At 40.1% G+C, this 11,512-nt stretch overlaps 1 protein-coding gene across 2 annotated transcripts in view; it reads left to right on the top strand.

Annotated features, from left to right (window-relative positions):
* fdps (farnesyl diphosphate synthase (farnesyl pyrophosphate synthetase, dimethylallyltranstransferase, geranyltranstransferase)) overlaps nucleotides 1-7,827 on the top strand; it is a 9,725-nt gene extending 1,898 nt beyond the window's left edge. For both annotated transcript variants that reach the window (XM_061982932.2, XM_061982931.2), the window contains 7 exons: nucleotides 156-236; nucleotides 2,436-2,558; nucleotides 2,631-2,719; nucleotides 2,784-2,856; nucleotides 5,750-5,827; nucleotides 5,893-6,027; nucleotides 7,233-7,827. In XM_061982932.2, coding sequence (XP_061838916.1) covers nucleotides 156-236; nucleotides 2,436-2,558; nucleotides 2,631-2,719; nucleotides 2,784-2,856; nucleotides 5,750-5,827; nucleotides 5,893-6,027; nucleotides 7,233-7,433 — 780 coding nt within the window. In that variant the 3' untranslated portion in view covers nucleotides 7,434-7,827. The remainder of the gene's footprint in view (nucleotides 1-155; nucleotides 237-2,435; nucleotides 2,559-2,630; nucleotides 2,720-2,783; nucleotides 2,857-5,749; nucleotides 5,828-5,892; nucleotides 6,028-7,232) is intronic.
* The last annotated feature ends 3,685 nt before the right edge of the window (nucleotides 7,828-11,512 follow it).

Below are 11,512 nucleotides of genomic sequence, written 5' to 3' on the forward strand. Positions count from 1 at the left end.
ACATACGTTTCACACCCAAGACACAAGTGACACTACTGCCGTAGAATTTTTCAAGACTGAAATGTGTCTGCATGCGCAAAGTACACACTGATCGCATCAGTCCACACCTTGCTCAAGTGTTACCCGCGCTATCTCACACCTTCTTGTGTTCCTAGCTTCAGGCCTTCTTCCTGGTAGCCGATGACATAATGGACGCGTCCGTGACCCGCAGAGGACAGCCCTGCTGGTACAAGAAGGTAAAGCTCCGTCTATGTCAAAGGTGTCAAACTCATTTTGGCTCAGGGGCCGCATGGAGGAACATCTATTCCCAAGCAAGCCGGAATGGTAAAATCATGACATGATAACTTAAAAACAAAGACAACTCCAGGTTGTTTTCTTTGTTTTACTTTGGCCAAAAATAGAACAAGCACATTATGAAAATGTACAAATCACAAATAATCCTCTGCACAAAACACTTCAAATTTGTTGAAAATTCTGAGGAAATTGGTGCAGTTTCAAAACCACAATGGGCCCCATTCAACAATAAGTTCCTAATCTTTCCTCTTACCTTTCTTCCTAAGTGATTTCCTAAGAGGAGTCCATTCAAATTCATGACGTGTTCTTAAACGGCCCGATTGTTCCCACCTGCTGTTCTTAAGTTGCTAAATGCCAAATGGTTAACGTGTGCGTGTCTATCATAATTTGCATATAAACACGCCCTTATTTCCCCAATATGCATATGTAAACACCCTTATGGGCACAATTCCGGCGTAAAAGTCGAACATCAAACACACGGAGAAAACACAAACAGATTACAGAAGAGAAATTCGTATTATCCCGTGGGGGAAATACATAATGTCAAAACGTCAGTTTAAGAAAGGGGAGACTGCTGAGGTAGCCTAAAGCGTTCAAATAAATATTCGTCACTTCGGGCAAATAGGTCTACATGGTACGATCTGCGGCATCTTGCAGTAGCAGCAAAATAATTGCCATTGTGTGAGTTGAGTCTTCTAAAGAGTCACCAATCAGTAAATCTCTCTCTCTCTCTCTCTCTGTGTGTGTGTGTGTGTGTGTGTGTGTGTGTGTGTGTGTGTGTGTGTGTGTGTGTGTGTGTGTGTGTGTGTGTGTGTGTGTGTGTGTGTGTGTGTGTGTGTGTGTGTGTGTGTGTGTGTGTGTGTGTGTGTGTGTGTGTGTGTGTGTGTGTGTGTGTGTGTGTGGTATTTGGAAATGTCTATGTTTTGCTATATGTCTGTCTGTCTTATTTATGTCTATCTATCTATCTATGATATTAATTTAACATTAGACAATAGAAGTAAGATTTTGTTCCTGCCTACGAACAAATCCCAGCTAAGAAAACATTGGTGAATACAAAAATCTCCTTAAAAACTTCGTAAGTGGGCCTAAAAACAAAATTTGTTCTTAAGAACGGTTGCTGAATGGGGACTTTGTACCTACAAAGCCAGGATTAAACTTTAAGTGACAGTCTTTCTGGGATTGGACAAAAAACACACCATGTAAACTCTTCTAGGTATCAAATACCTCCTTTGTCATGTCCAAGTATCAATCCAGTGCTAACTCAACAAACCGTAAGAAAGACTGTCAGGTTCAAACACTGATGACATCTATTAAACAAGACAAGAAGCAAGGAATTAAACAGAGACAGAATTAAATTTGGCTCAATGAGGAGAAACGCGTACCCTTGTACAGTGTTCCACGCTCTGACGAAAGATTGTACGCCTCATCTTTTATTTGGACTTTCCCTGATTACATGGCAACAGCTGTTTGTAAAGGTACGGGGTTCGTAAACAGCCATCGCCTTTGATTACAAAAATAGTTCAAAGAAAAGGTCTGTTCAAAGAAAAGGTCGTAAAACAGTTCAAAGAACAGGTCCCTGAAGCTTGGGCAGGCCATGCTTTCTCTCCGCTTTGTAGATCTCGGGTCAAGACAAAATCTTTCTGTGGATTACAATACATCAAAGAAACAGAACACTTTCATGTTGCTTCCCATCCTACACAGTGGAGTTTTACAAGCATTCTTCTTGGTAGGACCAAAGACAGCTTTTGTCTTCTCGCCGGGAACTCATGGCAACACTTCGTTTTGTGATAACTTAGATACAATTATTCTGACACGGATGTTAAAACTATTCAAAAGGGTTAAAAGATCACCTTTACCGTGTTTGACAGAGACATTTTGGTGCAAGGAGGGTGCCAAATGACGATGTGTTCGAAGCAGAAGACATGAAACGGCAGGTTTTCAGTTTCATGTGGGTTTGAGGAGGAGGAGCCACAGTCACCCTTTACTGTGTACCTCTTGCATAAACCGTTTGCTTGCCTAACAGAATTGCTATTGTGACATCCAGTGGACACATTTAGAACAGCAGTTTGACACCCCTGGTCTATGTGATATGTGTTTTGTTCACGAATGTGTTGCTCAGTTTTGTACTCGCTGTGTCAAAGGACGGCGTCGGCTTGGACGCCATCAACGACGCCTTCCTCCTAGAGGGCTCCATCTACAGGCTGCTGCGCCGGCACTGCAGGAATCAGCCCTACTACGTCCACCTGCTGGAACTTTTCACCGAGGTACCGTCACGTTTTATATATAGGGACGCATAGAACCGAGGGCGCGCTGGACAGCATGTCGCCTTGTTGCAGACTTCCTTCCAGACCGAACTGGGTCAAGCCCTGGACCTCATGACGGCGCCGCCTGGTCAGATTGACCTCAACAGATTCACCGTGGAGAGGTAAGCAGGCCGAACCCCCGAAAGTGGACTCTGTAGGTTTATTTGACGGGTGCCTGTCTTTCAGGTACAAAGCTATTGTGAAATATAAGACCGCCTTCTACTCATTTTACCTCCCAGTGGCAGCAGCCATGTACATGGTAAGTCACCTTTTTGGCTCCCACGACAGTTGAGTTGAGTTTGTGTTTATTTGGAACATGCATGCATACAACATGACACATCACAATTTCCAGTTTCTCTAGTCAACATGTTTGAAAAGGAGTAGGAAGAAGCAGAGTTTATTTAATCCCACCCCTTTTCCTTTACGTAGCAGTTGCTAACACTTTTGTTCACTTCCTGTTCGCAATGTATTCACAATATACTCCATAAGTAATAACAATAAAAATAAATAAATAATAATTGGTGAACTAAGTTATATTTCATGTGGTGAGATAAGTAATATTATCTAGAAAATGAATGGATGGATGAAATAAATTCAGAATGTTTATCATGGTTCTTCTTCTTTATACTTTGTAAACACTTTAAATTTGAAGAGTTTCTTGAAGTGGATCATATTAGTACATTGTTTGATTTATTTGCTTAATCCAGTCCATAATTTAATTCCACACACTGGTATACTGAAGGTCTTAAGTGTTGTACGTGCATACAAATGTTTTAAATTAGATTATATTCTCCTCTTTTGTTGAGAAAATTGTTGTATATTCTTGGGTAGCAGATTATAGTTTGCTTTGTGTATAATTTTAGCTGTTTGCAAATTCACTATGTCGTGGAATTTCAGTATTTTTGATTCAATAAATGAAGGGTTTGTATGTTCTCTATATCCAACATTATGTATTATTCTAACTGATCTTTTTTGTTACACAGTGAATGATTTGTAGTTATATGCCCATATTTCTACACAATAACTCAGATAGGGTAACACTAGCGAGCAGTAGAGAATATGAAGTGATTTTTGGTCTGGAACATGTTTCGCTTTATTCATTTTTGAAGTGTTTCTTGCTACTTTATGTTGTATAATTTTTACGTGAGATTCCCAGTTCATTTTATCATCAATCATTATACCTAGAAATTTGGTTTCATTTACTCGTTCAATTTCTATTCCGTCTATTTGTATTTGTGTTTGACTTTCTCTTCGACTGTTACCAAATAGCATTATTTTAATTTTACTGGATTTTAAGGATTGTCTGTTCTTGTCAAATTACCTTTTTAATTTGTTCATTTCTTCTGTTATTATTTGTATTAGCTTCTGTGTGTTCTCTCCTGAACAAAACGCTGTTGTATCATCTGCGAATAATACTAACTTTAAATATTTTGTAACTTTACAAATGTCATTTATAAAGAGATTGAACATAGTATCGATCCCTGAGGTACACCACGGGATGTATTTAGCGTTGTAGATGTGTGTTCGCCTAGCTTCACGTAGTTTCCTGTTTGTTAAATAACGTCTAATCCAGTTTAAGACAGTGGCGCCCCCTGTAGGTTGTGGTCAAAATGTTTTGGAAGACATGCTAGCATACGTGTAATACAGTGGAACCCCGTTTTACCAACCCGTTTTTTTTAATTATTTTTTGTATATTAAAGCAAATTTCTCGATAAGAAACCATGTAAATATGAATAATGCGTTCCTGCCTCGACAAAGTCTAGTCATAAGTGAAGGTTTGTACACTTTAAACACAAAATAAAGTGCTATACAGTACGGTATTTTAAACAAACATAACAAGTAACTACCGTATTTTTCGGAGTATAAGACTCACCTGCCGAAAATGCATAATAAAAAAGGAACAAAACATAAATAAGTCGCACTGGAGCCCGGCCAAACTATGAAAAAAACTGCGACTTATAGTCCGAAAAATACGGTAACTACCTCTTTATTAACAAGCCAAAGCAACGACAAGCTACTGTCCTTTGTAAGGGCTGCACACACAAAAAAGTCCAGTTGGTGCACTCACAAACGATCAGAAATTACAAAAAAAAGAACTTAACTTAAACAACCATGTTGCTACTTAAATAAACATTTAACAAAGTCTAATGTTCTAATCCAAGGCGTGTTTATCTTGTCTGTAGAATGTGTGATTTGGCTTAAAAGCCTTAAGTTACTTTTTTGAGCAATAATGAGCTGTGAGAAATTTCAAGCCAATCTGGCTAATGTAACAGCGCCACCATCATCATCATCATCATCATTTCTTTTTATTCCTTTCATGAAAATGCATATATACGAGCCATATACAGTTGACACTTTCATTGTTTTTTTGTTTCTTATACATTTCCCTGATCAGAAAGGAGCAGATGGAAGAATACTATTCTTATATTTATCTTCCTCCTTTTTAACACAAATTATTTTAGATGACTTTATCACTGTTCCCTCCACCAACACCCGAACTCCAACATACTTTTAATTTTCGTTTAAGCATTTTCAAAATGACACGTCCAATCAAAATCAAAAATCAGTTTGATATAATTCCAGTTGTCTTTTTTTGTAACTCTTGTTAAATTCAAAGATATTCTTGCAACTTTTTAAGTCTTTGTTTAGAGCAGTGGTTCTTAACCTTGTTGGAGGTACCGAACCCCACCAGTTTCATATGCGCATTCACCGAACCCTTCTTTAGTGAAAAAAATAATAATATATATATATATATATATGTATATTTTCAAATTCAAGACAAAGTTATATGTTTTTTTTACCGGTGCACAACATGAACCATGCATGAACATCACCTTGTTCAAAGAACAAAACCAACACAGTGCATGAATTCACAACAAATTACACACCTGCAAATCAGTCTGACTTCTGCTGTTGCCGTATCCATAATAAGCCGATAGGGAGAAGTTTTTATTTACACGATGAGTCGGGTGTGTCTTGACCTCCGCCGAACCCCTGAGCCCGACTCACCGAACCCCTAGGGTTCGATCGAACCCAGGTTAAGAACCACTGGTTTAGAGCCATGTGGTGTATGTGTCTGGAAAAATGGTGATGATTGACTGCAGTGGTTTAGGTGTGAACTTTATCAAACCTTTTTCTCCATGTCTTCATAGGCTGGAATCGAGGATGAGGAGGAACACAAAAATGCCAAACTCATCTTACTTGAGATGGGGGAGTTCTTCCAGATACAGGTGATCACCATGAGTGCATTCGTGCTTTCACTCACACGTACATAAACAATGTGTTCTTGTTCCAGGACGATTACTTAGACTGTTACGGAGACCCTGCGGTGACGGGAAAGATCGGCACAGACATCCAGGATAACAAGTGCAGTTGGCTTGTGGTCACGGCGATGGAAGTTCTGACCGCTGACCAGAGAGCAGACTTAGAAGTGGGTTGAAATGCAGCAAAACATATATTTTAAACAATACGTGTGTTTTGTTATACAATAATATTACCCATCACGGGATAAAGGGCGCAGGAAATATGGTATCCAAAACACACACAAACCCCCAAAACACGTGCGACAAGAGAAAAACAACTCTGTTAAATTTGTAGCTCTATAATATTGTTTTAAAAGAAGTTTCATGAATACAGAAAATGTAGCTTTTGCACTCGGCCAACTTTTTTTTGCATGCTGTAGAGGTTGCCCTCGAGTGGGTTCTTCGGACCACCACACACTGCCAGGAGAGCTCGGAATTCAGGGTATAACACTGTTTTATTTTCATCAATTCTGCTTTCCAGCAAAATGTATTTCTCTCAGTTCGTGTCTCTCTCACTCTCTCCGGCTCCCACTCCATCTCCAACTCCGTGTCTCGTCCCGGCTGCTGCTAATAAAGGCGACAGGTGATTAGATAACGAGGCCCACCTGGGCCATCCACTCACCTGTCGCTGTCTTCGAGGCCGGTCCTTGCACACCCCGTTCCGCGGCAGGCCACGCTCCCCTCCACAACTGAATATTAACAAAACATATGAACATCGCTCCTCGATAGACTTCTTTTACAATCAAGCAAAACATAACAAAAATGTGACAAAATATGAACGCAAAGGGTGATAAACACCTGCAATATGATGTATTATCACTTTTATGCAGAAATGTGTTGTAAAAATTTGCTTCCGCGTCTGTTTCTGACACAAGCGTTTCGGGCTGGCTGCTCTGGAAACAAGCCCCGCCCACTCTGCTTTGTTCCTGGTCTGAGCTGCTGTGACGTAGATTACCGTAATAACTCGTATAACACCCAAAAGCACAGATTTCAACCATTGAAATACTTTCTATAGTTCAAGACTTACGGTCATTTAAAAACAGCCCTGCACGTCATAATGGCGGCGACAGTTTTAATGTTAAAGGTCTAAAAAAAAATTATGTAGATTGTCCGGCGGGTCGGATTGAAAATGTTTAATGGGCCGCATGTGGCCGCGGGCCGTATTTTGCCCAGTTCTTTCTCAAGGCAACCCCCTTCAGAGTGTCTGACTCAGATCAAATACAGTACATATTATATAATATTACATATAAAGATGTATTCTAGACAAAACCTTAAATCATTGTTGGACGAAAAGGTTCTCTCCACCTAAAACTTGCGTGCTCGTTCTCCTCAGGCGTGTTACGGGCAGCACGACGACGCCAGCGTGGGAAAGGTCAAAGCGCTGTACGACGCCGTGCAGATGCCGAGTCTGTATCGCAAATACGAGGACGCGAGCTACCAGCGGCTACAGGAGCTTATCGCCCGTCACGCTCAAAACCTCCCTCACGCCGTCTTCCTCAACTTCGCCAAGAAAATCTACAAGAGGAACAAGTGAGGGGGGGGGGGATAATGTCACATGACTTTCTTGCAGCCCTGCTTTTTCTAGAAGAGAGACCATGCAGGCACGTGAAGCTAGTACAGTATTTTCTCTTTATATATATATGTATGTATGTATATATGGGTACCGTATTTTTTGGAGTATAAGTCGCACCTGCCGAAAATGCATAATAAAGAAGGAAAAAAACATATATAAATCGCACTGGAGCCCGGCCAAACTATGAAAAAAAACTGCGACTTATAGTCCGAAAAATACGGTATATATATATATTACTGTACATCCAGCCAGGCCTACTTTCTTAAATCTTTAGTTTTTTTTTTTATTGCTTCTATTATACTTTGCTGCCTTTGATTGAATGTGTTTGTTTTTAATAAATAATTATTGACAAGTATATGACCTCTCGCTCACACTTCTACTTCTGTGAATAAACAATGATTTTGTACATTAGCAGGAAATGAAGGTAGAGAGACATCTGCAATGGGAACTTGTACATCCCATTTAAAAACCTTCACCTCATCGCCAGATTTACCCCAAATTTTCACTGGAAAAGCACACAATAGCAAGGTGGCGTCTTTTAGGTATCACACTTAAAGGGGCTGAAACAAAGCAATTGGTGGAACACAATTGGAGGATTCGATTCATCTACCATCTTCAGGGTACAATTTTCTTAATAATACATTTAAAAATGTATTTTTGTATACATATATATTTATATGTATATTTTTTGTATTTATATACAAAACCAGTGAATCGTAAATAAAAATCGAATACAATGATTTGCAAATCCTTTTCAACTTATATTCAATTGAATAGACTGCAAAGACAAGATATTTAATGTCGGAGTAACTTAATTTTTGCAAATAATCCTTAACTTAGAATTTAATGGCAGCAACACATTGCAAAAAAGTTGGCCCACGGGCATTTTTACCACTGTGTTACATGGCCTTTCCTTTTAACAACACTCAGTAAACGTTTGGGAACTGAGGAGACCAATTTTTGAAGCTTTTCAGGTGGAATTCTTTCCCATTCTTGCTTGATGTACAGCTTAAGTTGTTCAACAGTCCGGGGTCTCCGTTGTGGTATTTTAGGCTCAATATTGCGCCACATTTTCAATGAGAGACATGTCTGGACTACAGGCAGGCCAGTCTAGTACCCGCACTCTTTTACTATGAAGCCACGCTGTTGTAACACGTGGCTTGCCATTGTCTTGCTGAAATAAGCAGGGGCGTCCATGATAACGTTGCTTGGGTGGCAACATATGTTGCTCCAAAACCTGTATGTACTTTTCAGCATTAATGGTGCCTTCACAGATGTATAAGTTACCCATGTCTTGGGCACTAATACACTCCCATACCATCACAGATACTGGCTTTTGAACTTTGCGCCTATAACAGTCCGGATGGTTCTTTTCCTCTTTCTTCCGGAGGACAACCACGTCCACAGTTTCCAAAAACAATTTGAAATGTGGACTCGTCAGACCACAGAACACTTTTACACTTTGCATCAGTCCATCTTAGATGAGCTCAGGCCCAGCGAAGCCGGCAATGTTTCTGGGTGTTGTCGATAAATGGCTTTTGCTTTGCGTAGTAGAGTTTTAACTTGCACTTACAGAACTGTAGTTACTGACAGTCGTTTTCTGAAGTGTTCCTGAGCCCATGTGGTGATATCCTTTACACATTGATGTCGCTTTTTGATGCAGTACCGCCTGAGTGATTGAAGGTCCGTAATATCATCGCCTACGTGCAGGGATTTCTCCAGATTCTCTGAGCCTTTTGATGATATTACGAACTGTAGATGGTGAAATCCCTAAATTCCTTGCAATAGCTCGTTGAGAAATGTTGTTCTTAAACTGTTTATATATATATATATATATATGTATATATATGGTCAAAAGTTTACATACACTTGTAAAGAACATAATGTCATGGCTGTCTTGAGTTTCCAATAATTTCTACAACTCTTATTTTTTGGGATAGAGTGATTGGAGCACATACTTGTTGGTCACAAAAAACATTCATGAAGTTTGGTTCTTTTATGAATTTATTATGGGTCTACTGAAAATGTGAGCAAATCTGCTGGGTCAAAAGTATACATACAGCAATGTTAATATTTGCTTACATGTCCCTTGGCAAGTTTCACTGCAATAAGGCGCTTTTGGTAGCCATCCACAAGCTTCTGCTTGAATTTTTGACCACTCCCTTGACAAAATTGGTGCAGTTCAGCTAAATGTGTTGGTTTTCTGACATGGACTTGTTTCTTCAGCATTGTCCACATGTTTAAGTCAGGACTTTGGGAAGGCCATTCTAAAACCTTCATTCTAGCCTGATTTAGCCATTCCTTTACCACTTTTGACGTGTGTTTGGGGTCATTGTCCTGTTTGAAAACCCAACTGCGCCCAAGACCCAACCTCCGGGCTGATGATTTGAGGTTGTCCTGAAGAATTTGGAGGTTATTTTCCTTTTTCATTGTCCCATTTACTCTCTGTAAATCACCAGTTCCATTGGCAGCAAAACAGGCCCAGAGCATAATACTACCATCACCATGCTTTGACAGTAGGTATGGTGTTCCTGGGATTAAAGGCCTCACCTTTTCTCCTCCAAACATATTGCTGGGTATTGTGGCCAAACAGCAAAATTTTTGTTTCATCTGACCACAGAACTTTCCTCCAGAAGGTCTTATCTTTGTCCATGTGATGTCAGATGAAACAAAATTTGAGCTGTTTGGCCACAAGTCCATGTCAGAAAACCAACAAATTTAGCTGAACTGCACCAATTTTGTCAAGAGGAGTGGTCAAAAATTCAACCAGAAGCTTGAGGATGGCTACCAAAAGCGCCTTATTGCAGTGAAACTTGTCAAGGGACATGTAAGCAAATATTAACATTGCTGTATGTATACTTTTGACCCAGCAGATTTGGTCACATTTTCAGTAGACCCATAATAAATTCATAAAAGAACCAAACTTCATGAATGTTTTTTGTGACCAACAAGTATGTGCTCCAATCACTCTATCACAAAAAAATAAGAGTTGTAGAAATGATTGGAAACTCAAGACAGCCATGACATTATGTTCTTTACAAGTGTATGTAAACTTTTGACCACGACTGTATATGAGTCTGTGAGGCGTTCGATTGGAAAATTGGCCAAAAAAAAGTTAGCATGCTGAATGTTAGTAATGCTGTCTGAGGCTGAGCTAATCAGTGGCCACAATACTGAACTAGTCTCGTCTACTGGCCAATACTACTGTAATAATTGTATTTTTAGTTCATTCAGCTATTTTTATGCTTGAAAATGCTTAATTTAGGACATAATTGCCTAGAATAAGCTAAGATATGGCAGCACGGTGACAGGGATTAGTGCGTGTGCCTCACAATACGAAGGTCCTGGGTTCGATGCTCGGGGTCTTTCTGTGTGGAGTTTGCATGTTCTTCCCGTGACTGCGTGGGTTCCCTCCGGGTACTCCGGCTTCCTCCCACCTCCAAAAACATGCACCTGGGGATAGGTTGATTGGCAACACTAAATTGGCCCTAGTGTGTGAATGTTGTCAGTCTATCTGTGTTGGCCCTGTAATGAGGTGGCGACTGTACCCCGCCTTCTGCCCGAATGCAGCTGAGATAGGCTCCGGCACCCCCCTCCCACGACCCCGAAAGGGACAAGCGGTACAAAATGGATGGATGGATGGGCCCACGCATCCTTCAATTTTTATTTTTGCGGCACTCGCTGGAAAAAGTTTGGACATTCCTGGCTTATATGTATTCTGTTTTTTTTTTTGTTTTTTTTATCTCAAGTACCCCCTTTAAGTGTCGGTAAGTGATTTAACTAATTTGAAAACGTGATATGGGAGAAAAAAAGAGAAGAAAAAATATACATTTTGTTTTTTTAAAGAAAAGAAAAGAAATGTCGTCTATTCGGTACATTACGGTAATCTGGGAGCGTTTTAAATAAATAAAAAAGTACGACTTGAATGAGATGTGTTGATGACGTCAGCGATGACGTTGCGTCTCCGCGCCCCCTTGCAGCGTTGAACACGTGACTTCCCCCCCGACCCCCCTCTCCCCCCACCTCCTCTCCTGCTCCTT

The sequence above is a fragment of the Nerophis lumbriciformis genome, linkage group LG21 (genome assembly GCF_033978685.3).
Source record: "Nerophis lumbriciformis linkage group LG21, RoL_Nlum_v2.1, whole genome shotgun sequence".
NCBI classification, from domain to species: domain Eukaryota; kingdom Metazoa; phylum Chordata; class Actinopteri; order Syngnathiformes; family Syngnathidae; genus Nerophis; species Nerophis lumbriciformis.